This window comes from Stegodyphus dumicola, chromosome 4, assembly GCF_044657685.1.
Source record: "Stegodyphus dumicola isolate Sdum_Otavi_A_Nest chromosome 4, ASM4465768v1".
Taxonomy (NCBI): domain Eukaryota; kingdom Metazoa; phylum Arthropoda; class Arachnida; order Araneae; family Eresidae; genus Stegodyphus; species Stegodyphus dumicola.
Window position 1 is genome coordinate 158,786,015 of NC_140771.1, and position 26,988 is coordinate 158,813,002.

Genomic DNA, 26,988 nt, shown 5'->3' on the forward strand with positions numbered 1-26,988 from the left:
CATCTCGTTTTCCTGCATATGCAGTTGATTGATGGCTTTTACAAGGAGAAAGTTTAGTTCTTTTTTATCACTAACGGACATAATTACATTTGGGTCGTTACGGATATCTTGGATATCTTCCACCAAGGATCTGGTAGTTTCGACGTCATCGGATAAAGTAATTTTGTGACTTAATATTTGAAGAACGTTGGGTTCACCATTGAGATGTCTCATGTGAGGATTTTCTGAGTTTGGAGGTGAATTTTCCATGTTTATGTTATTATTAGTTACAGTTATGTTTGTTGTGTCATATTGATTAATCATGTGAGGAAAATAAGTTGGAAAAAGGCCTTACAAAAGGCCGTACCCGAAGGTACCCTTATCAGCACGGTGAATAAAGAAAATCAGAAGAAAGAATATAATACGACCTGTTTTATCCAGCGAAGGGTGCAGCAGTGCAGTTAAGTCAACGCTTTTGCGAGGCGAAAGCCAAAGAAGAAACAACCCAGAGCCCGTGAGGCGAGGTCGATGAACTCGGTACAGTAGCGGGTTGGTAGCAACGCAAGGAAACGGAGAGCGAAGCGATAAGACGTCTATCTCGAACGCTGTCCCACCTTGGAATGTCAGAAACTGTCAAATTATGCAAGTACATAAACGTGTGCACTCAAATTATATGCTTAATACCGTTTACAAATGCAAGCAAAAGCTCTGTTTACGTTACTTCTCGCGCTGCAGCGCATGCTCAAGAATTACCATCCAGGCGAAACTAGTCGATTTTTCCAGGACGTCAAAAATTCGAAAAGGTTTGGGAATACGCTACTCGGTATGACCACCCAGCTTCACGCAACTTACAGTCGAAGTCGTTTATTTGTTTGTAAGGTCTTCGATATCGTCGTAATGGCATCGTTAGTTGCGTCTTTACGGAATTACAATGGCAGCAACAAAAAAAAAAAAAAAAAAGATAAATTTGTCTCCTCTGTTACTGGTTTTATATGTACTTTGCGAGTTACGCGCGCTATGATCCAATTCCTGTTCATTTGCCTCGACACTTTGATCATTTGCATGTTCGTTCAAGATGATTTTGCAACCAAATTTCATCCCGACCGCAAAAATCTTTTGTGGTGCTTCGATTTTTTTGCAAAAGAGTGTATATCTTAATTATAGATTTTTGCTGTTCGTAACTTTCCTTCATATGAATGCTGAGCTTTTCAACTTTCGGGCAGAAAGACTTATTGGTACGATACAATAATAGGCAGATGTGTTTTGTATATCCGTACGTTTCATTTTCTCTTCTAAAGTTTAGGAAGAAATATATCAATTGTATGAAATCAAAAGTAATAATATAAGTACAGAATTCGTAAGTATAACATCATATTAAATCTTTCATTGGATTGTATACGTGAATCAAAAATTATTTTGCATTTTGATTCAAAACTAAGCTATCATCAAAATTTACGGCCTATTTGCCATTTAAAAAGCATTAAGACGCTTCGTTTAAAATAGTAAGTAAGATAATGTAATCTATACAAAGTGCAGTATCTGTATTCATAGCTGAAATAGGGATTTGAAATTTAGTATATGCTATTTATTGCAAAACAATTCGACACTGTTGGTATGATGGGCGTTAAATTCTTTTTAATGATTTTGTATTCTACATGTACATTATTTGTTCTAATTTCGATGAAAAATTACAGAGAATTCTGTAAGCAAATAAATTATCGTAGATAGTGTGTAGTGATTTGTAAAGTATCATATATTTTGCTTTTGTACGTCACTCAGAATTTCAAAATATAGGAATGGTCTTTTCTTCGTCTTCATTATTATTAGTTAATTACATAAATTGATTCATTTATTATAAGGAGTCATAGGTAAAAGTATAGTTTAGGGTACCCCTTGGCGATTTTGGGCGGTACATGGATACCGATATTGTGCAATTCTTTGGCTAGTTATTTTGTCTTGCGAAGTGGCGATTTTTGCACCAAAATAACAAGACAAACAATTGCACAAACTCGGTAGTATACATCGACTTATTTTCACTTAAAAAAAGAACCTCGAATTGCACAAAAAAGGCATTGCGCACTCCTTTGACTTTATCCATGTACACATCAACCTATTTTCACTTAAAAAACAATCCCCGAATTGCACAAAAATGGCATTGCTACCTCTTTTAACGGTTGATCTTTACATTATGGTAACTTGGCGATTTTTTGGCGAAAATTTGGCAACCAACTCTCCTACAGCAACCCTCTATTTTTTTCCCCGCCGCCATTTTGTCATCACGAAGTAAAGACATGTTTCTTTTCTTTTTATCTACTCAACACTTCTTCCAACAATCTACTAGCCGAATTACACTTATGCTAGAAATTTTATCAAACAAAACTGCTTTAATCATGACAAATATTCACTGCAAAATTGGGAAAAAGTGCACAATACCATACTCCTTACGTGTTTTTCAAAATAACACATACACATAAACCATGTACACGCCGACTTATTTTTACTTAAAAAAACATCCCAAAATTGCACAAAAATAGCATTGCGCACACTCTTCACTATATCCATGTACACTGCTTTTTTCTCATAAATTAGAAAAATTTCACGAAAATACATGACAATTTTCTCAATCTTTAAACCCGGTAAAAAGAACATATATGAAATTACCTGATCGCGAAAAAGTATTTACCCTTTCCAAATATGAACATTTCCACATATAAAATAAAATATCCAAAAACTTTTACCTCTAAATCATCTATTACATTATACACGTCACCAACGAATTCATACCGCAACCATTACAAATACTTAGTATCAAATATTTAAATTATTTCCATGCATGTTTTTTTCAACTTAAACGTATACCAAATTCCTACAAACATAAAATTCACAAAATAACTATCATTTCATTAAAATATAATTAAATTCAAAAACACTACTTAAAATATAAATGAACACATACATTAAATTAATAAAAATTACCTTAAAATCCTAATTACTTTAAACTAAATCATTGCTAATAACAATTTTCCCAATAATACCAGATTCCTTTCCACCTTACATTTAGAACAATGCATAAAAATAATATCCTCAAATAATTAAAAATACTAACTTACCTAATCTTCTTCAGAATCTTGATTACGTGTCCGATAAACTTTTCTTCTTTCTGTTTCAGGATCTTTAAAATCATACTTATACTTCACAGCAAGGTACCAGGTGAAATAAATAACATCTTTATTTCTATCTCGCACAACCTTAAACAAACATTTATTACAGTCAAAAGTCGTTAATCCGGACTCGTCGGGACCTCGACGATTCCGGATTATCGATTTTTCCGGATTATAGATCATCAGTTTAAATCTCGTAAGATGGCATGCAGAAATTCTAAAATTAAAAATATGAAACCGTTATTTATGAAATAAAGAACAGTTATGATCTAAAGGGTACAAAATTTACAAAAAAAAGCTTAATATTTATTTGTTTACTTTATTAAACATTTCTATCAATGTTAGTTGTTTAAGTTGTTTCGTTTTATGTGATAATACTTTCTCTTTAATTCTATAAACAGACATAATTTCTTGTTCAGTTACAAAGTTCCGCTGTTCAAGTCCTATAATTGCGGTGTCGAGAATATCGACTAATTTGTCAATCGAAATTGTTTCGTTTTCGGTAACATCTGTGTCACTTTCTTCACTATCGGAAGCGATATTTTCTGGATCTAGAACCATACTACATATTTCGCTGTCCGTTAATTGATTGATGATTGGTGCATTGTCGTCGCAATGAAAAACTTCTCTTATATCATCTTCATTTATTACCGCTTCTCCACATTTCTTTACAAAATCCAATAACTGAAAAATTTCACCTTTAGTTTGCGATGTCCGAAAACCTTCAAATTCGCCGCTATCATCTTCATCCTCCTCACCATGAAATATGGTAGATGGCCATAAATTATGCCAAGCATTTTTTAACATACTTGAAGACACATCCTCCCTTGATCTTGCGATGCTCCATACGGCAGATTTTATGCTAAAAAATTTCAAAAATTCTTGAATAGTCTTGCCACTGTTCAAGAAATTTAACATAGATTTTAAAAATGCTGTTTTATATTTGCATTTCAGTGCGTGCACTATTCCCATATCCATAGGCTGAATGATAGACGTACAATTTGGAGGGAAGAATAACACAGATACATTATCTTTCACTAAAACTTTAAGTGAAGTATGCGCCGAACAGTTATCAACAATCAGAACTATTTTTGAGTTATCAGGTAAACCAACTGAATTCAAATGTCGCCGAGCCTCGGGTATAAAATGATTTTCAAACCAATCATTCATCAACACTTGTGTCATCCATGCTCTTTTATTTGCGCGATATATAACAGGGAAAATCGTTACTCCTTTAAACGGTCGAGGTCGTGCATGTTTTCCGATTACGAAAAGTTTGCACTTGTGCGTTCCTGCAGCATTTGCGCAGGCTAAAATTGTTAGTCTCACTTTGGAATCTTTGACACCAGTTGGAGCCTTTTCTGTACAGGTTGCCAAGGTATTTCGCGGTACATATTGCCAGAAAAGACCAGTTTCATCAGCATTGTAAATTTGTTCTGCACATAATTGTTCACTAGTAATGAATTCGATGAATTCATCTGCAAATTTTCAGCAGCTTCAGTATCAGCTGAAGATTTTTCACCAGAAATTTTTAATTGTCTTATACCATGGCGATTTTTAAATTTTGTTAACCAACCTGTTGAATATGTGCACTCTCCGTTTAAGTTCATTTCTTCATGAAATATTTTGGCTTGAGCCATTACCATTGGACCCGTCAATGGCACGCCCTCGCTGCGACGCTGTCTGACCCATTCAATCATCACTCTGTCATGATCGTCACTTTTAGCATAACGAACCCTTTTTCTGTTACTCATTGCAAGTGGTGTGTCGGAATCCACAAAAAAATCAAAAAGTTCCTTTTTCTTTTTGCTTATGTCATATACAGTTGACTTTCCAATGTTATATTCCTTGCATAACTTTGAGACAGGTATGCCTTTATCTAATTTTTGCAGCAATTCCACTTTTTGTTTGATGGACATGGAAACATACTTTCGTTTTGTAGATCCTTTGGAAATTCCAGCATCGGAAATTCTATTTGACATAATCGAAAGTTCAAGTTTACTTTTATAAAATTGCACTAACAGTCTGCTAAAAGTAATAAGCGGGATCCAATTCGAAAATAAAGAAACAACACAATCATTAACGTTAACTGAAATAGATAATTAGATCATTTTAGCTTACACCGTCCGTCATACATTAAACGCGAAGGCGAAAACGTATTCTGCACCTGCGCGCACGCATATGCGCAGTAGTCAAAGTCTTACGTGCACGCCTAAAACGCCTGTGCGCATGTGCCAACGCGGTGCATGCGCAGAAAGTTTTTAGCTTTGAGGTCCGGATTATGGGTGTCCGAATTTACTACTCTTGACTGTACTACCCTTTTCAATACCACTAAATACCCATTTCGAATTCACTTTAGTTACGGCCATGGGATCCAAAAATTAACCAACACTGTTTCACACAACACAGAATAAAGCCAAATACAAAATTTCCAGATTTTTTCCCGATTTCCCCCCTTTTCCGATTAAAGAACGAACCGTAATTCGTCCATTAATATCACATGACATATCCCATGATCTCTCATTTCCCTCACACAAAATAATGCGTAATCGGAACTGAGTACTGCTCACATTATTACCAAAGTCCCAGGTAGTAACCTTTATCGCCTCCAAAATGTCGCCAAACTACCAGTTACCATGTTGTAAAGATCAACCCTTTTAACTTTATCCATGTACACGTCGACCTATTTTCACTTTAAAAAAAATCCCAGAATTGCACAAACTTGCATTGCGCACTAGCTTTACTTTGTCCATGTACACATCGATATATTTTCACTTAAAAAGTCTAAGGAGCACCAAATTCTTCAATATAGGCAAACAAAAAATACATAATCTCAATAAAATAAATTTTAAACCAAACAATAAAATAACAAAAAAGGAAAACATGTTATACATTTAAGCACTACCAAAAGCAAATATTCACTTACCATGATTTTCGAGTTCGCTTCGTACACCCAGAGGCACGTAAAAATCAAAATATCAATCATATTCAAATGCCTTTTTTTCAAACCAGGTACTCTTTCTGATCGAACGCTTCACATAGTGACCATCTGAACCTTTCTTCCTACAAACCCATTCAAATCCATATAAGTGGTTTTTCCGTTCAACTAGAGGCATATCCTGCCTACATACAGGATGCTTATAATAGCTACTAAGTAAACCTTCATTTACACACCAGTCAATTAAAGCTCTTTTTCCCTTTCGCTCCAAATCGTATAGAAACTTCAAATTAATCTTACTACATTCTTTCATTCTACCGTCTAAAGAATCAAACCAACACACACCACAAAAATACTTACAAAACATCCCATGATTCAAAATTTCCCAGAATCTTGCACTCGATTACATCACAATAGGGTTTCCATAACATCAACTATACTCAGGCTACCATAAATGAAACAACTTGGCGATAAATCAAAAAACAACTTCGCCATAATACAAGGGGTACCTTAAAGTCTACTCTACCGAGTTATATTTTTTATGCAACAGAGATCTGTAAAAGTTGTTTATTTGCACTGAAATACAGTTCTATATACATACACTCAAAACGAACCACCTTTGTAAGTGACCACTGTATCTCAGAACATAAGTAAACATCATCTTTCTAATAAAAACTTCTTCAGAAGATCTAGATCATTTAGATCATTGATGGTGTAGGAGACTGTGGGTTACCACTGTGTGGCAGGTAGCACATCTGACTCCTTAAAATGATTGGTACATTTGTGAGGTTGCATAATACTTACTGCAATTTAAGCTCAAAACATATTTATTACAATTATGAGAAGTTTCTTACAAATATAAATAATTCATGGATAGCATAGAACAGTTACAGAAGTGAATTATAGTCCTCCTGGTGCGAGGAGCCTGCTAGCAAGGATCTGTCTAGCTGAGATTTCAAGAGCATTTGGGGTCTCTCTAGTCAAGAGTTCAGGAGCTTTCTAAGATGTTGTTCTGAAGGAAAAAATCTTCAGACTGAATTAGCCATGCCTTGTTAAATTTTCAGTAGTATTTTACATACTCTGATTTATTATATATGGAGTGATATCAAACGAAAAAAAGTCATTGGCTCATCAGCCTTCCTGAAAACAAGAGGCTTTGACAACAGACACAGTGGAGAACCCTAAAATCTCTTGACACTAGTCGTGAAGTAGTCTCTTACACTATCAACTGAAATGAATTTTTGCATCTTCTGCAATGTCAGAAACATGCTGTGTAACACACCTTAAAAGCCTGGAAAGAGTGACTTTCTTACAATTTTACTGTACACACAATTTTCTCATCTCTGTCTGGTTCGCCATGATGGTTATCATAAAGATTAATCATTGTTGCTAGTCAAATAAAAAGTGGGTAAAAGTATATTTATGGATACCCCATGGCAAAAATTCACAATTTTGGGTGGTACATGGATACTGAGTTTGTGCAATTCTTTGACTTGTTAGTTTGGCTTTGTGTAGCAGTGATTTTAGCGCCAAAAATTGCCGCTACACAAAGACAAAATAAAAAGTCAAAGAATTGCACAAACTCAGTATCCATGTACACATTAACCTATTTTCACTTTAAAAAAAAATCACAGAATTGCACAAACTAGGTATTGCGTACTCCCTTGACCTTTATCTACATATGTACACGTCGACCTATTTTCACTTGAAAAAAATCAGAGAATTGCACAAACTTGGCATTGTGCACTATCTTGACTTGTCCATGTACACATTGGGTTCCCAGACAAAAGCCCATGAGACGAAAACGCATGCGACAAAAGCCCACAACGAAAAGCCCACTATGATAATTGTCAATGCGACAAATACCCACAGCGATGAAAGCTCACGTTGATAAAAACCCACATAGAGTATAAGCGCACGCTGATAAAAGCCCACACTGATTAAAAGCGCACATAATCAAAAGGGACATATAGTTTTTTATTACTAAACCGTGTATTTATAATTTTAATTATAATAAATAGAGTATTCAGATCTGAATTTTAATATCTCAAATATATGTCTGTTTGTATATTTTATCATTACTTTATTTGTTTAATTTATTAGGTTGAAAGCAAACTTTCTACTCTCTGATTAAGTGATTAGCTATAACGTTTCGATGATAAATTTGAAATTGCATTTTATTATTTATTTGCTTATTTAACTTTGGTATGTGTATGTGAAATTGAAACATATCATTGTGAAGTTTCTCATATGCTATTTTTAAGTTAATATGGCTGAGATTAAATATAATTATGTTTCATTATTAAAATTATTAATTTTTTAATTAAAAACACTTGAATTTTATTTTATTTCTTTTAAGTTTTTCCTTTAGTTCCTTTTTAGTTTAGGAATATTAAAACAGTTAAGCACAATGAAAACTTGGCTAAGAGATATTTGATTCTTTGCTTTACAGAGCTTATTATCAAAGTTTAAACATAATTCTCATTGAAAGCTTTTTTGAATATAACAATTATAATTTGACGATTCCAAATGTAACCTCTTAACCTTTCAACTACAGCAATTTGGAACAGTGTTTTTAATTTTCATTTTATTTATTTATTTTTTTTGGAGGGGATGGAACAACTCTTAGAAGTCAACATATCTACAAATTTAAGTACAATTACCTCAAACTATAGTAATAAATATGTAGCATTTTATTAGAGATTGTGAAGAATACAAAGAACTATGCATATAATAATATAATAAAATTTGGTAACTACATAAATATATATTTAGAGTCACCAGATTCAAAGTTCATCGTTTTTAGATTCTAAGTATACATATTATATAAATTCGTCTTTCACTAATAGTATTATGTATAGTTATGGGGGCAAAAGAAAAGGAACTCAATGGTGTCCCGCCGGAATAGCCAGCAGCCAATTAGAAAACTGCATGACAAAAGCCCACAAGACGAATGCACACTTAAAAACAGCACACATTTTCAGGAAATCCACAATAGCTATGACTTCTAAAAATGAAATTTCAAGTGGAAATGAATTTAATTTATGTAAAATCCTAGTTGTCAAAATTTAACTAGATTATTTGAAACCGTGCTTTTAATTCACTATGAAAACAGTATTTGTGATAGCGCACACAAATGTTTTCTTATTCATTACAGAATACGATACTTTTATTTTTTGGGTTGAAATGAAAGTTCGCCTTTAATTCTCGATATTAAATTCATTATATGCAAAATTTTCTGCAGTGTTAAATTATTCATAAATTATTCTCTGTATATGATAAAAATTCACATACATTTTATACTCTTTATAATTTTGTAGAATTAAAAGAAGCAGTGTGGCCAGTATTCCCTTTCACCTCCCTTTGTCGGACTTATACGAGGGCACTTCCATTTGTTGCGTAAATATAAAAACAAAGTTACACATACATGTATATGTTTTTAATTATTTTGATTCACTCTCTGTTCTATATACATATAGGATTTTAATTCAACCGAGCCCAAAATGAAATGTGTTTCGCTACTTAAATTTATTATTCAATTATTTGTTATTAATTTAATGTACTTTTATTTTATCTTTATTCATGAATCTTTGTGAAGCTAAGGAAAATGGGTAAAAAGTATTAATTTTAACGTAGCATTATATATTGGTGTGGGCTTTTGTCAGTGTGGGCTTTTATCAGCATGTGCTTATATCTATGTGGGCTTTTATCAATCTGGGCTTTTGTCTGTGTGGGCTTTTATCAATGTGCGCTTTCATCGGTGTGGGTATTTGTCGCGTGGCAATTATCCCAGTGGGGTCTTTTTTGCGGGCTTTTGTCGCATGCACTTTCATCCAGTGGGCTTTTGTCTGGTCACCACACATTGATATATTTTCACTTAAGTCAAAGGAGCACCCAATTCTACAGTAGAGGCAAACACAAAATACACAATCTCAGTAAACTACATTTTAAACCAAACAATAAAATAGCATAAAGAGGAAAAACCTCTTATGCATCTGAGCACTACATGAAGCAAATATCCACTTACCTTATTTAGAAATTTCTTCATCTTTAGTCTGTGGCACACAAAATTCCTTAACAGCATCTAAAAACTTCCGAAAATTGTATGAACTCGAATCCATATAGTGGCGTCGCCCCATAAATTCACAAAAATAAGAGTCCAAAATATCCTCCGTAGTTCCGGACTGTCCGCAAAATGGTTACTGAGTAATCCTTCATTTACACACGATTTGGAACGAAAGGGAAAAACCCTTTTGTTCCAAATTGCACAGAAACTTCAAATTTATCTTACTACATTCAGCCATTCTACTGTCTAAACAACAAGCAATGTACTTCCGAACAAAAAAAAAAAAAAAAATTGCAAGCCCTTACAGAACATCCCATAATTCAAAATTTACAGCAATCATGCAACCAATTATGTGATACTAGGGTTTTGATAACATTCAACTACTCAGGTTACCATAAATGAAACAACAACTTTGGGATAATACAAGGAGTACCCTTCAGTCTACTCTAACCAAAAAATGTGATATATTTGTCATCTGATGTACTGCTTAACCAGTGAACAAGGTGGATGCTACATAAATGTTTCATGAATTATTAGTGTGCATCTGGATTGAAAGCTATGAAGAATGTAAGTTTTGGGCCAATCCAAATGTTCTTTTTATAGATGACATTTGTACATTATTTGTTTTAATGGTGAAATGCATTTTTGGCCCGGATATGAGAGAACATACTTGTATCCACAGTTTAAAAAAAAAAAAATTCACAAAATTGAAATTTTAATAATCTATACACACGCATGCATACATATATATGTAAAATATAAAATATCTACCTTTCTAATAATAAATTAACAATAGCAACCAGACTATTTACATTGGTACAGGACCAAAAGTTAGTTACCAAAACCATTACAAGCCTATCAGTAGCTCGTCAAAATAACTGATTTGTTATTCAAATAAGCCTAGGACTAGCGCCAGATCAACTATGGCCATACCTGGAGCACAATTTGGGAAGGCAATTTTTTTTTTTTTTTTTTTTTTTTTTTTTTTTAAATTTAGAGAAGCACTAAACAGTAATATTAAGGGATGACAAAATCTTTAGAATTTGATGAAAGAACTGGTATGCAAAATTTAGATGTGGCAAAGTTTTTAGTAATGCACTTTTACTGCCCTTTTATCAATGTGCGCTTTCATCGGTGTGGGTATTTGTCGCGTGGCAATTATCCCAGTGGGGTCTTTTTTGCGGGCTTTTGTCGCATGCACTTTCATCCAGTGGGCTTTTGTCTGGTCACCACACATTGATATATTTTCACTTAAGTCAAAGGAGCACCCAATTCTACAGTAGAGGCAAACACAAAATACACAATCTCAGTAAACTACATTTTAAACCAAACAATAAAATAGCATAAAAGAGGAAAAACCTCTTATGCATCTGAGCACCACATGAAGCAAATATCCACTTACCTTATTTAGAAATTTCTTCATCTTTAGTCTGTGGCACACAAAATTCCTTAACAGCATCTAAAAACTTCTGAAAATTGTATGAACTCGAATCCATATAGTGGCGTCGCCCCATAAATTAACAAAAATAAGAGTCCAAAATATCCTCCGTAGTTCCGGACTGTCCGCAAAATGGTTACTGAGTAATCCTTCATTTACTGCCCTTGGCAGTAAAATTTCAGACCCACAAACACTGTGCCGGGTCACAAAATGTCTAGTGCCAGCACTGGCTAAGCTTTAAGTATGCGTAGGAATTTATTTATTTGGAACTTAGATAAGCCTTAAGCACTGTGGGAAATAGGTATGAGTTTAATCAATAACTATTATAATTGAGGCTTAATTTCATCAGCATGGAATAGAAGCAAGAAAATATTTAGCAGAACAGTGTCTTTAGTCTCCAGTCTGATGTGACATAGCCAGTAGAGTTTAGCAAACACTAGCTAAGCTTTATGAGGATAGCAATGAATTTGAAGGTTTTTCAGATAGCACAAACAAAAGATTACATTTTCTGATAAAAGGAATATGTGGAGAACTGGTATTAAATGAAGAAGATATAACATAAGATTTACCCTTAGTGATTAGTGTACCCCAATTATCAATTAACTAATGGTGAAATCTATGGTATACTTAAAAACCAGAATATTGCTGCTGATAGTAAAGAGGGGCCCACCAGCGGCCGAGCGGTAAAGTCGCTGAACACTGGTAGTTCGGTCCGAGGTTCGAATCCCGCGAACGAGCTGGCTGCATGGGCGTTTTCGTGGTTTTCCCCATGTGTAACGTGTATACGAGCCAGTTTCCCTTAGAAAGTCCTCCACGAAGGCATCCCTCCCCTTAGGCAGATAGCCCTCGAGGCTTTGCCATAATCACACACACACACACACACACACTCATTCTAACTGATAGTAAAGAGAGTGACAGGTATTTGAACGAAAAAATTTTGATTGACAATTTAATGAGAATTCTCGACACAGCAAATGTGGGAACTGAACTGGGCGTTGCGGCGCACAATGAACTGGAAGTTGATCTGTCAACACTATCCTCATCTTCAGGGAAGATGTTTTTATTTTATTCAGCTTATAATTCCTTACTAAATGTAGTGTTTCATCTCGATGTACTGCAATATGATTTAAATAAATTTCCTCATCATTATAAATATCACGAATACACATCAAATAGTTTTCTGGCTGCAATTATCTATTTTTGACTATGCGTAATGTATGCTTTACGCATGTGCGCGTTGAAAGAAATGTTTAATAAAGTAAACAAATAAACGTGAAGCTTTTTTTTTTTTTTTTTTGTAAATTTTGATACCTTTTAGATCATAATTGCCCTTTATTTCATAAATTACGGTTTCATATTTTTAATTGTATAATTTCTGCATGCCATCTTACCAGATTTAAATTGATGATCTATAATCCAGAAAAACCCCTAATCCGTAGTCGCCAAAGTCCCGACGAGTCCGGATTAAAGACTTTGTACTGTATTATCTTTGTACACATTTGATTAGTTTCATGATAGCAAAGCAATTATTTTATTACCTCCAACGAAGGCTGAACATTTACTAGAGAGTGCAATCCAAAATCTGAAATCCAGATTTCGAAAACCAGAATAATCTATTATGCAGAACTCCCATACCCCCCCTCCCCAATTTTTGAAGCAATATGCTTTTTTTTTGATAGCAGTGTTTCCTTTCGCAAAGAAACATCATTAATTACGATTTATTTCTGATCCTTTAGTGAAGTTCAAAGACCTATATTCATTTGGAGTAGAACGTTGCATGTAGTTTCCTTTAATAGCATAGTAGAGAAGATTTACATTTTTGATTAACTTAAACTCAGTTTGCTATTAGTTGTGCTCATCCTCAACTTTCTGATTTGATCCAGTTTACTTTTGTTTGTTGTATTACGATTATCTTATCAAAATTAAAGTTGTATTAAAAACTGGTATTTTTTCTTGATGGTGAGCCGTGAATTTGTTCTGCGAACTCTGTAGTAAGCTGAAATGACAGTTCAGTTACATTTTAATTTCATGATATGGTTATTGAAATACCATCTTTCTTTGTGCAGAATTATTATTTCTTGAAGAAATAAGACAGCTACTATTTAGCTTATTTTAATTGAGCTGTGATTTCTTTTTGCAAAAGATTATAGCTAGCTACACTACCTCAGGCCTGCTGGTGCAGCGGCTAGCGCGTCGCGCAGCAGCACCATTGGTCCGTGGTTCAAACCCCGGGCTGGGCAAGGTCAACTCAGCCTTTCATGCCTTTATTTCCATCCTTTGGTTCGATAAAATGAGTACCAATTTCGCTTGGGCACTCAACACTGAGGGTCCTGCGAACAAGCTGACCACTTGTTCAGCGCATATGCTTATGCACCCTGGGGCCCACGGTCAAGAAAGCAGATTTCGGGGCACTGCAGGCCTTGGCCCATTAGGGCTGTTTGCGCCACTGAGTTTAGTTTTTTTTTTTTTCCCCCCTTAACCTCAGTTGCTCAAAAAATTTTTATAGAACATAAGAATTCTAGACATTGTTAATTTTTTTTTTTTTTAGTTCTGCATATATTTATCCATTTGAACACATAGTCATGTTCCATCAATGAGTATATCTTAATTTGAATTTTGCTTTTTGTGTAAGCTTATAGAATAGTTTACATATATTTTTATGTGTGTGATTATACCATATTTAAATTACTTGTTTTGTGTCCTAAGTTAATTTTTAAATTTTTCCTACATTGTTTAATCATATCTTTTTATTTCAAAATTAGAAGTTATATAAATGCTGACATCATTTTCACATATGTTTCTAAGTTTTAAAATAATGTGAAGGAAAACAGAATTCTTTTCTTAAAGTATAATTCACACTATAGTATTGTTGTATGTGTATGGTTTTGTAATGGATTAAATGTGCACAGAACTGATGGTAACTTTAAAAACTTATTTTCTCAAAAGAAGCACTTAACAGTTCTGGAACTTTCCACAAAAGTCCTTGTACAGCTGTTCTCAATATGGCATAGCACAATCAGTAGTTCCTGCTTCAAACTGCTAAGAACGGTAAACACAATACATTGCAAAGCAAATCTAAAGAGCAAAGCTTGCCTAGAGAGCTCTCAATACTCTGAAATCTACTGTGAACTAAAAACAACAACTGAGAATTGATGCTCTTTCGGTCTTATATTTTTTCCACAGGCAGCGAGGAATTTCCTGTACCTTCCATTTCTCAAAATTACTGGAAAGGCACAAAATTACTAGAGAGTAAAATGTATATAGTTACAGTTACTCAGTGACTGGACCAAAACGTCACCAAATGCTGCCCCAATTAGTCAATTTATTGAGATAGCCATTTACCTCAATGCTAAATAGACATTATTTTGATGATATATCGCTAGTTTATTGAGACAGCCATTTACCTCAATGTTACATAGACATTATTTTTCTGGCAGAGCTTCATCTCTTGAGACATTTCATATTGCATTCATTTTACAATACAAAGTGCGTAATTCAGACTCGTCGGGACTTCGGCGATTCCGGATTAAGGGATTTTTTCCGAAATCTGGTAAGATGGCATGCAGAAATTATACAATTAAAAATATGAAATCGTAATTTATGAAATAAAGAACAATTATGATCTAAAGGGTATCAAAATTTACAAAAAAAAAGCTTAATATTTATTTGTTTACTTTATTAAACATTTTTTTCAATGTAAGTTGTTTAAAATGCTTCCACAAAAAATTCAAAAAGTTCCTTTTTCTTGTGTCATATATACAGTCAAAAGTCGTTAATTCGGACACCCAGAATCCGGAATGTTCTATAATCCGGACCTCAAAGCTTCAAACTTTCTGCGCATGTGTCGCGTTGACGCATGCGCGTAAGGCCTTTACGGCTGAGAATATGCTTGTGCGCGTGCGCAAAATACGTTTATGAGTGCGCATTTAATGTATAACGGACGATATAAGCTAAGCTAAAATTATTTAATTATCTATTTCAGTTAATGTTGCAGATTGCGTTGTTCCTTAATCTTCGAATTGGATCCGGCTTATTATTTTTTGCAGACTGTTAGAGCAATTTTATAAAAGTAAGCTTGAACTTTCGATTATGTCAGATAGAATTTCTGATATATATTTATTAATATGTAAATGATCTACAAAGCGAAAGTATGTTTCGATGTTCATTAAACAAAAAGTGGAATTGCTACAAAAAATGGATAAAGGCATATCCTTTGTTTATCTAAACTTTGTTTATCTTTAATGCCGCGGCGCCGCGCAATGAATTGGAAGTTGATCTGTCAGCACTATCCTTATCTTCAGGGCAGATGTTTTTATTTTATTTGGCTTATAATTCCTTATTAAATGTAGTATTTCATCTCGATGTACTCCATCTTTGATATGATTTAAATCAAATTCCTCGTCATTATAATTCACTTCCGATAGCGAAGAAGTGACGGAGGTTATTGAAAACGAAAAAATTCAATTGACAAATTAGTCGGTATTCTCGACACAGCAATTATAGGACATAAACAGCGGAACTTTGTAACTAAACAAGAAATTATGTCTGTTTAAAGATTTAAAGAGAATGTATTATCACATAAAAAACAAAGCAACTTAAACAACTTACATTGAAAGAAATGTTTAATAAAGTAAACAAATAAATGTTAAGCTTTTTTTTTTGTAATGTTCTTTATTTCATAAATTACGGTTTCATATTTTTAATTTTATAATTTCTGCATGCCATCTTACCAGATTTAAACTGATGATCTATAATCCTGAAAAATCGATAATCCGGAATCGCCGAAGTCCCGACGAGTCCGGATTAACGACTTTTGACTGCAGTAGACTTTCCAATGCCATACTTCTCGCATAATTTTGAGAGAAATAGGCCTTTATCCATTTTTTTGCATCAATTCCACTTTTTGTTTTATGGACGTCAAACCATGCTTTCGCTTTGTAGATCCTTTGGCAGCTCCAGAATTGGAAACTGTTTTTGAGATAATCGAAAGTTCAAGCTTAATTTTTTATAAAATTGTTCTAACAGTCTGCAAAAAATAATAAGCCGGATCCAGTTAGAAGATTAAGGAACAGCACAATCTGCAACATTAACTGAAATGCCTTAGATAATTTTAGCCTAGCTTATACCGTCCGTTATACATTATGCGCATAAAGTTTGTAGCCTTGAGGACCGGATTACAGACTTTGTACTGTATATATAATTTGACTAAAATTATATACATACGTGTAATATTCGTTACATCGCCCTCTTCCCAAACATTGCATATCCCAAGTCCAGTCCCTAGGACAATATTGTACAGGAAGTAAACCTTACAACTAAGGAAAATCAATGCAGTACTAAAATAATAGTTTCAATAAATAGCACATAACAGATCAAACACTAAATCAATAAATGAAGGCATAAATTTACAAATTTATATGCACGTAGGACCATGATCTTAGTATACTATTTGCATTATAGTGTACACTATAGGAACTCCATATTGTGACCATAGTAAACAGGTTGCCTATTATAATGAATGACTTTAGGCTTAGAATTTGATGACTGATCTGAACCATGACATCATTCAGCTTGTGTAGGACTGCGTATGGAACATCCCAGGGTCTCTGGATTAGGATAAAATCCTTTCTATCGAATCAAATTCCATAACCACACCTTGTCACACTCATTCAGTCAATGTCCTGTAACTGTCACATCATTTTAGATTTTCATTTTCTCCATTGTCAAGTTAACTCCCTTTCACGCAAAATTTTACATCATATCAAGCCATGCCTGGAGATCTTGGATGTACTCCTCACACTTTGAAGGCCCTTCAAGATTGCAACCAAACAAGATATCATCACAAGGCAGACATAGGTCCTGATTAAACAGCATGTGGGATGGGCAGTAGCTGAGAGTCTCAAAGATAGCACTGTGATAGGTTAGTAAGAACAGAGCAGACTTCTGGTCCCAGTCCTGTTGATTTCTGGAATGAGTGGGAGGTTATTAAGAAAAGTTCGTTTAAACCTCTCCACTATGCTGTCTGACTGCAGATGTAAACTTGTCATTTGGGTTTGGTCTGTGTCGAACATTTGGGTTGTTATGCTTTCCAGAGGCAAAGACTCTGGAAGACTGCTGGTTAATTTACTGCAAGTCACCGGAATACATGCTGCAACCACCTCGCCTTTCCTAATGATTTTCACCTTATCACCTCATTGGCAACTCACACTGGGATGAATGTCTTTGAAAGGTGGTTGAATGCCGAGGTTACTAGTATTCCTTTTTGGCTGTTCCAGTTCTTAGGATTTCCCATTATTCCTTACCAGAAATTTCTGTTTTCAGCTATGGATCCAGGTAGTAAAAATATTCTTGTTGCTTCAGGGATGTAGTCTTGAACCATGATTTGTAGGTCGGATTTAACTTCTTCATCTTAAATTCCCAATATATTTGTGCCCTCATCGGCAGAATGCACTTTGTTGTTTTTAAAGTCCAAGGAAAAATTGTATTTAAGCAGTTGAATTCGAGTATGCAGGTATCTCTAATATCTGCTACATGGTATGTGGCGCTCCCAAACATGATGTTAACATTTAACTTTTCATCAATATCAATTTAATCTCCAGACACAGTCTGAAGGGTTACACAGGGTAGCATACAGATGAGTTTACTTTCCATTCGTTAAACCACATTGTTTTGGATGATAACTTTGGCTCCTGTATCAATGGTCATATTGCAAGGAATTTCATTTATATATTCCATGATAAAGAGTCCATTACTGCTGGCACTCACTGCAGAAATCTGAAGCACTTTAAATGAGGCATCTCAATATCTGGCAATCTCCACTGTGCAAGATGGCTACTGATTTGTTTCCTGCTTCCTTGCTGAGAGGCATTCTAAGCTTCTTGTTCTGCTAAGGTGTTCTGCGGTTCCTTAATACATGTCCTTTTCCACCTAAATTATAGCACTTGAGGATTGGTTTGTTATCACTCTTGTTCTACCTCAAGGCATTGATTTCTCTGGTTAAATAGTTGAAAGAGGAGGCAGTTGTTCAACTGGTTTCTGAGCATGACCAGTTCTGACTGCATGGCAGTCTCTACCGTTTACTTGTTGGACTGTCTCGACTTTCATGCTGTACACCAAAACGCATTTTACATCCTTGGTATCCACTATTCAGATGACTTAATGTATCTCAGAATCCTGGGTATCGTCGATCAAGTACTGCAGAGACAGAATTTCCCTTGTTTAGCAGTCCAAAAAGATGAAATGAGACAGCATCCGAGGCAAGCTCCTGAAGCCTGCTTTAGCCTTCTCGCCAAAGCGCAGGTGCAACATGCTGAATAGAGCTTCAAAGTCTAGTCTCTGGTTTCCAGGCAGAGTTTGAAGGATATCTGTTGTGGCTGCTCTCGGAGAAACAGTGAGGTAACAGGCTTTAGCTTTGGAATCTCATTGATTTGCATCCACCATTCAAGAAGTCTGAGTCTTGGACACTTGCTAGAATGTCTTTCTATTATACATTGATAGCTTCAGAGTGGGTTGGGAAACATAAATACAAATTTTAAGACATCAGAATTGTGTCCAGCTGTCACTGTGGATATCTTTAGGCTGTGAACTCCCTTAGCAACAGAAGCAAGAACTCTATCATTGGTTTGTTGTTCAAAAGCACAAATGCTTTTTTAAGATTCTTTCTTCTATTTGTTGTTCGACAGCAAAAACTTTGTCCGATTTGTTGTTCAGTCGCAAAAACTCTTTCTACGATTTGCCATTCGACAGTAGAAATTCTTTCTCTGATTTGTTGTTCAAAAGCAGGAATGCTTTCTTTAATTTGTTGTTTGGCAGCAGAAACTCATCGACATTATTTTCAAACATGTATAATCTGCCTTTCATAGCCTCGAATTTGTTTTCTATAATGACAGTAATTTCTGTTTTCATTTCATCTTGACTTGCTTCAATCTTTTCTTGAACTGACTTGATGGCCTATTCCATCTTTCCTTGAACTAATTTGATGGCCTCTTCCATCTTTTCTTGAACAGCTTCATCTCTCATCTTTAACGGTTCCTTGGTATGCTTTTCTGTCTTCTTTAACAGACTTGGCAGCTGCTTTCATCTTTTTTTGGACTGATTTGACAGCTGTTTTCATCTCCTCTTGGACTGACTTGACGGTTAATTTGCTCTTCTTTAAATGCCACAAAGGCTGTCACAAGTTGTCTCAGTTGTTTCTCCATTGCTCATTTCACTGGCATTAAATCCCACTTTTGATACCAAAACTTGTGTGCGTATGGGTTCATAATGGATTTAATACGTGCAGAACTGAATGTAAACTGCTAAATACGTTGAAACACAACATAATGCAGTTCACATCCAAAACACAAAGCTTGCACGGAGATCTCTCAATACCCTGAAGTCAACTCTGAACTGAAAACAATTGAGAACTAATCCTCTGTCTGGTCGTATAGATTTTTCTCCCCCGGGCACCGAAGAATTTCCAGTGCCTTCCATTCCTCGAAATTACTGGAAAGGCTATACGTTCAAAGTTACATATAAAGGCTTGGTACAGTAGCAGTTACATGTAGGTATCTATTACAGTTATACAGGGATGGACCAAAATGTTGTCAAATGTTGTGGCAAAAATTAGTTGCAAAATCATTGTCAGTTTAGAGAGATAACTATTTACCTCATTGTTAAATAGCATTTTTTCTGTAATCTTATCTTTCCAGTAGAGCTTCTTCTCTTAAGATATTTCATAACTTAGTATCGTTGTAACAACATAAAAATGTTTTATAAAGTTGTTTAAAAAGTCACTAATACAGTACAAAGTCCAAAATCTGGACTCGTCGGGACTTTGGCAATTCCGGATTTGGGATTTTTCCAGATATTAGATCATCAGTTTAAATCTAGTGAGACGGCATGTAAAAATGATGAAATTAAAAATATGAAATAATAAAACATTTATAATCTAAAGGGTATCAAAATTTACAAAACAAGAAGCTTAATATTTATTTGTTTACTTTAGTAAACATTTCTTTCAATGTAAGTTGTTTAAGTTGCTTCATTTTTTTGTGCTAATACTTTCTCTTTAATTCTGTTGACAGACATAATCTCTTATTTAGTCATATTGTTGAAGTCCTGTAACTGCTGTGTCGAGAATTCCGACTAACTTATCAATCAAATTTTTTTCTTTTTAGTAGCTTCTGTGTCACTTTTTTCACTACCAGTAGCGGCATTTTCTGGATCTAGAGCCATACTACAGATTTCACCATTCATTAATTGATTGATAATTGAGAAGCATTGTCATCACAATTAAAAACTTCTTTTATAGCATCTTCATTTATTACCGCTTCTCTGCATTTCTTTACAAAATAGGTTAATTGGAAAATTTCACCTTTGTTTTGCGATATCCAAAAACCTTTAAAATTCGCAGCTATCATCATCAAATTAACAACAAGTTGTTCTGTTAAATTTTATCTTGCTTCTTTCGCACACTGAGACAATTAAGCGTGAATTGTATTAGTTATTTATTATATTTATGTCTATTTCTTGCACATTCTTAAGGCTTATCAGAGTTCTGAATAAATAAAAATCTCACATATACTTAAGCCTATTGACGGCCGGCGCTAGATATCATACCACCTGTTGCAGTCTCTGTAGGAGGTCCTAAATTCTGCGACCCGGTGCCGTCTTACGAGCCCTGGCACTGATTCTGGGTTTATGTGAATAACAAATCAGTTATTCTTAATTCAAGTAGCCCTAAATATAATCTTTGTGTCTATATCATCAACAACATCTTATTTTTAGCGTATGGAAGGAGGTTTTTGTTAGATTTTTCTTCGTCAACATTTTTTAGCGCATTTAACTTAAATCTGTAATCATCGCCAAGTGTTATGTCAACATAAAAGTGTACTACACTCCTTTGTTATTCAATTACTAACATAAAAAAAAATGTGTAGGCATCATTACATGAGTCATTACTCAGGTTGTCATGTGTTGATAAACATGCAGTGATGAAAGGAAAGTATAATAAATAATGATTTGCCAGGTTGGCATCAGATCAACAATATATCTATGTGGAATGTCTCGGTTTGAGATGTGTGCCAAACAGATACGCAGCAATGGAGCCAAATTACTGATTGTACAAATTTATGCTAAAACGATTGTTTCTTAAATAACAAAGTATTTTATTTAGTGTCGAAGTGAAATTAAGAATCGAGACTCTCCAGAGTTTTTATTATGCGCGGAGGGGGGAATCAAATGTGCATGCATAAAACCTACTAGAAAGACAATGTTGGTAGTTTTGATGTCCGGATTTTAGATCATTCCGGATAATGGACGTCCGGATTTCGGACTTTGTACTGTAGTAAGCTGTTAAGTTATGAAATATAGTGCAAAGTAAATTTAATCATAGCATAACTTGTAATATATATTTTGTTATTTCAGGGCAGCAGCTATTATTATAATGGCAACGATTGATGTGAATGAAAGTATAGAACATTTTTTGAATAGTGTAAAAAAAGGACAAATAAAATATTCAAATGAAATTGCATGTGAGACTGTAAAGCTTCTTGAAAAAATAGTGACCAACTCAGAATGGGAAACAGCAAAAGATTTGATGACTATAATCCGAAACATCGGTAAGAAACTAAGTGAATCCCAAACAGTTCACACTGTTGTTAACAACATGGTAAAGAGAGTGCTTAAAATTATCCGAGATGAATACTCAAGTGCTTTAGGAAAAGATGATGAATATGAACAACAGGAGTCTTTGCAAAAAATGCTCATTGCTGAAGAACAAATGGATTTTGCTGAAGCTCTGGGGTCTCTCAAAAAATCAATTGCTGCTAATTTACGAGAGCTAATGGAAGAATTAGAAAGAAGTCCTCAGAATATTGCTGTTCAGTCTCTGGAACATATTCATTTTGATGAAGTTATCATGACTTTAGGTTATTCAAGAACAGTTGAGAAATTTCTAAAAAAGGCAGCTTCCAAGCGAAAATGCCAAGTATTTGTTGCTGAAGCTTCTCCTTTCTTAGGAGGTCATGACTTGGCTAAAAGTTTATCAGAAAGTGGAATACAGACAACATTAATCCAAGATGCAGCTATCTTTGCCATAATGTCTCGTGTAAATAAAGTTATTGTTGGAACACACAGTGTAATGGCTAATGGAGGACTAAGAGCTCTTTGTGGAACTCATCCTCTGGCTCTTGCTGCCAAGTACCATTCTGTTCCATTTGTTGTCCTAGCTCCCATGTTTAAATTAACACCACAGTATGTGCTGTCAACAGACCAAGAAGGCTTCAATCATATGCTTTCTCCCGAAGATGTTGTACCATTTACTGATGGAGTTCTTACAGGTGTTGAAGTAATTAATCCAGCTTATGATTACGTACCCCCTGAGCTGGTCACACTACTTATTTCTAATGTAGGAGGTAATGCTCCTTCTTATGTATATCGCTTATTATCAGAGTTATATCATCGAGATGATTATAATTTATGATTTTTTTCTATTAAAACAGAGATTTAAATAAAGCTATATTTTATTTTGAAAGTGAATACCATGAAATCTTTATAGTACTAATACTGCAATTTTTTTCTTGCCAACATATAGATAAGTGGAAATAATGATTACAAGATCAGCTAACCATTGTTTATTCTACACTACTAGCTATTGCTGTATACTACAGTTATAATTACATATATTATGATAAAGTTACTTATGTGATATCACCCTTTTTAACAGAAATAAAAAGATTATACATAATCTTTTAAATAATAATTTTAACAGTTCAAGTAACAACGTTATGCACGTTTTCAGAATTGGGTTGTACAAACTTCTCTTACAATGTGATGGCATAACATATCTCTTATACTCAGAACTTACTGGCACATCTTAATTTGGAGTACTCCTACTAATTTCAGGTTCATTAACATCTTCATCTTCACCACTTTCACTCTCATAGTTGTATTGCACTGTGAGACCTTAGGATTTAGCTCCTTTAAAAACGTCTTTCTGCGGGTTCTATAATTTTTCTACATTCTTTTAGTTTTTCTCTTTCTCATTTGTATACACATGATCTCCTGCCTTCAGTGGTTTTAATGGTCATGCATTCCTATCATAGTATCTTCTTTGTAAAGCTCTTTTGTCTCTTCAATAAATGTTGTTTATGCTGTTGTTAGTTAGTTTAGTTAAAATTCTCTTTTATAGGCACAAGTCCATTCAGTTTTCTTCCAAACATTAATTCTGAAGGCGACTTGATTTCACCTAATATTAAGTTATGATATTCCAGCAATACTGTCATACGAATCATTGTTATCAGCTACAGCTTTTTTTAACATTTGCATGTCAGTTTGAATATATTTTTCAACCATTCCATTTTACTGTATGTAATTTGGACTTGAAGTTCCTTTTTCAAAATTCCATCTCTGTGAAAAGTTTTTAAATTTCTTGCAACTATATTATGGACTGTTATTGTAATATACTATTTTCAGGATACCATGCCTTGCTAAAAGTGATTTCAATTTCTTTATCACTGCTATACGTGACAAATCTTCGAAATATCCACCTTCTACATAGTAATCTATAACTGTCTTGGAAGTAAAAGAGATCTCAGCATTTCCCATGGGCCATTAGGTATTTCTTTAGATATCAGTTCTTTACTATTAACTTTTTGTAAACTTAAACATGTTGGAGAATTCAGAACCAAATCTTTAATTTCTTTAAATATTTTTGGCCAATATAATATTTCTTTTGCTTTGTTCTTTCATTTACCATAACAAATTCCACTTAATGTATTCCATCTCAAATTCTGAATTCTTAAATATTAATCTGATAATAAATATTAATTTGCATCCAATAATTCCCCTCTGAAGTTAAAATGTGGTTTTGCCAGTTCTGGAACCATACATTTTGTATCTGGTCATCCAGTTTTAATTAATTTTCTTAAAACTTGTAGTCTTTCATGTTTTTCAATTTCCTGTTGAAAATTTTCCATTTTGTCTTTAGACATTAGCTTACTTTCTATAACCATTCCAAAATGGATTTTTATGTCTCCTTCAAAAAAAATTGGATCCTTTGTCGGTGAATGATCATGATAACGCATCAGTTATAAAAAGCTTTTTTCCTGTTTTCTATTTTATCTCAAACTTATACAGCAGTAATCTTAATCTTACTGGAGATTTATTTAATATCTTCTTGAAAACTGGTTTTAACAGCTCATGGTCACTTTCAACTGTAAAACATTTATCAAATATATACTTGTGAAATTTCTTGCATGCAAATACAATAGCTAAAGTTTTCTTTTAAGTTTGAGCATAATTCCTCTGTATATCTGTTATTGGCTTAGACACATATGCCACTAGTAAATTAATCTGCCGTAAGACTGTTCTGAGTCCTTCTTAAACCCTTATCACACTTGGCTGCAGTCCCGGCTAGACGGGATGCATATTTCAAAAGTGCACATCTGTGTAGCCACCGAGCGAGTGGCTTCTGGAATGGACCAATGAGTATCCAGTAATATTTCTGTCATGTCACGGGGGCCCACCAGCGGCCGAGCGGTAAAGTCGCTGAACACTGGTAGTTCGGTCCGAAGTTCGAATCCCGCGAATGGGCTGGCTGCATGGGTGTTTTCGTGGTTTTCCCCATGTGTATTCCCCATGTGTAACGTGTATACGAGCCAGTTTCCCTTAGAAAGTCCTCCACGAAGGCATCCCTCCTCTTAGGCAGATAGCCCTCGAGGCTTTGCCGTAATTAAATAACCTAACCTGTCATGTCACGTGACCTTTGCGTGCTTTAACAGGGTTCGTAGCGGTCCTTATATTTGAAAATAAAATATAAAGGCCCTTATAGGTGCTTACTTTTTCCTTAAAGCCCTTTTTTTTTTTTTTTTTTTTTTTTTTTTAATGAACGCGCTATTTTTCCCCGTACCCAAGCCGAAACTAAATAAACAACTTTTCTTCCTAATATGGAATGTCAGATGGCTCCCGGAAATAGCTTTTCCCCCTTTCTCTGCATTAACATAACCTTTGGTGTGCACGAAAAGTACAGACAGGTGCCCGTCGTTCTATTGGTCAAAGAATTGCGAATGCAGTAGAAAATTCCGGTACATGCGGCAATCTTTTCCTCCCACCCAAATACTACACACGTTTGAATTTCTATCAAGATCTTAATAATTTGCATTCTCGTTCCGCTTGGTCAGTTCATATTCGTGTTTATTATGATCATTATGCTTATATTATGAGCATATGTATGAATGTTTATAACAACATAGTTGCAGTAACTGCTGAAGTATAGTAAACTTCCAGAAATGGTTGTGTTTTTAACACAGATTAGCTTTCTAAGGAATAATATTCGGAATGGCTTAAATAAAGGGAATAGTCAAAATAATTTCATTTTTTTGGCCAATACATTATACAGTACGAAGATTGGGAGGTTCTCCCCTTTCTCCGCAAAATCTCGAATATTGAAACTGTTACAGTTTACTGCAAAACAAGCAACAGACTTCTTTTTTTTTTTTTTTTTTTTTTTCTTTTCAACTTTCCAATCTGGATTGAAAGTTCTGCGGTCTACCACCCCAAGCGAAGAATGATTCTGTTCCGGAAATTAAACGCCGTCTGTTGAAAATTAGAATGAAAAACACCCCAGTTATTTAGTTCTTTATTCTCCCAATACCGGCAGCTGTTGATTCCGATTGCGTAAAATCACGTAGGGAAGAATTACGGCACACGTATTGCGCAATAACGTTTGCGATATTTTGCAGAGATAATTAATTTTGATGTTTTATCCGAGATTTGTTTATGAACACTTAAAAGAGTTTTACTGTGCTTGCTAAGCAGAATATTTTTCAGTTCCATTGGTTTATTTTTATATCATATCGAAATGTCAAAAGCATTTATTTAGCGGAAAAATCTAAAGAGCGGCTACAGTCTACCCCCTCCGCTCCTCTTTTTCAAATTACGCTCGACTGTCCGAATATTCGCCAATTTCCAAGTATGCGGGTTAGTTAAGCTTTTACTGTTAAAGGATGACTGCATGAAGCAAATTTCTGTCTTCTGATTTCAGAAATGTTCCTCTATTTTACTTAAATTACTTTGCTTGCAATATCTGTTAAGGGAAAACTGATATACAATGAAAATTTAGAAAATGTTCAGAATCTAGATTTAAATTATTTCATTATCAATATGAGTGGAAAGATAAATTGTATTTATTATTAGTTTCCAAGCGAATACAATAAATATGCCTTATTATTATTTCTCTATTTTGAACTGAAATTTCATCATTAAATCTTGTAATATAGTTTAGTTCTGCATAGTTTTTTTTTCTCTCGTTGTAAACTAGTTCTGTAAATTGAACTGTTATTTAAAATTAAAAAAAAAAAAAAAAAGTAATTATTTTCCATGGTTGAGGTAATGCTTATTCTCTCTTAATAAATACTGCATTTCT

The 26,988-nt window shown here is 34.4% G+C and overlaps 1 protein-coding gene across 2 annotated transcripts; it reads left to right on the forward strand.

The window, feature by feature from the left end:
* The first annotated feature begins 1,188 nt into the window (after positions 1-1,188).
* On the forward strand, positions 1,189-23,102 carry eIF2Bbeta (eukaryotic translation initiation factor 2B subunit beta). Of its 2 annotated transcripts, none has more exons than XM_085815663.1 (2): positions 1,189-1,336; positions 21,990-23,102. In XM_085815663.1, the coding sequence occupies exon 2, from the start codon at positions 22,009-22,011 to the stop codon at positions 23,044-23,046; it is 1,038 nt and encodes a 345-aa protein (XP_085671789.1). In that variant the 5' UTR covers positions 1,189-1,336; positions 21,990-22,008; the 3' UTR covers positions 23,047-23,102. The 2 variants fall into 2 exon arrangements, with proteins under 2 accessions (XP_085671789.1, XP_085671790.1); XM_085815664.1 differs by lacking the exon at positions 1,189-1,336 and adding an exon at positions 1,464-1,481.
* The last annotated feature ends 3,886 nt before the right edge of the window (positions 23,103-26,988 follow it).

Coding starts and splice junctions, on each gene's coding strand:
- eIF2Bbeta (XM_085815663.1), top strand. CDS start 22,009: ATGGCAACGATTGATGTGAATGAAAGTATAGAACATTTTTTGAATAGT.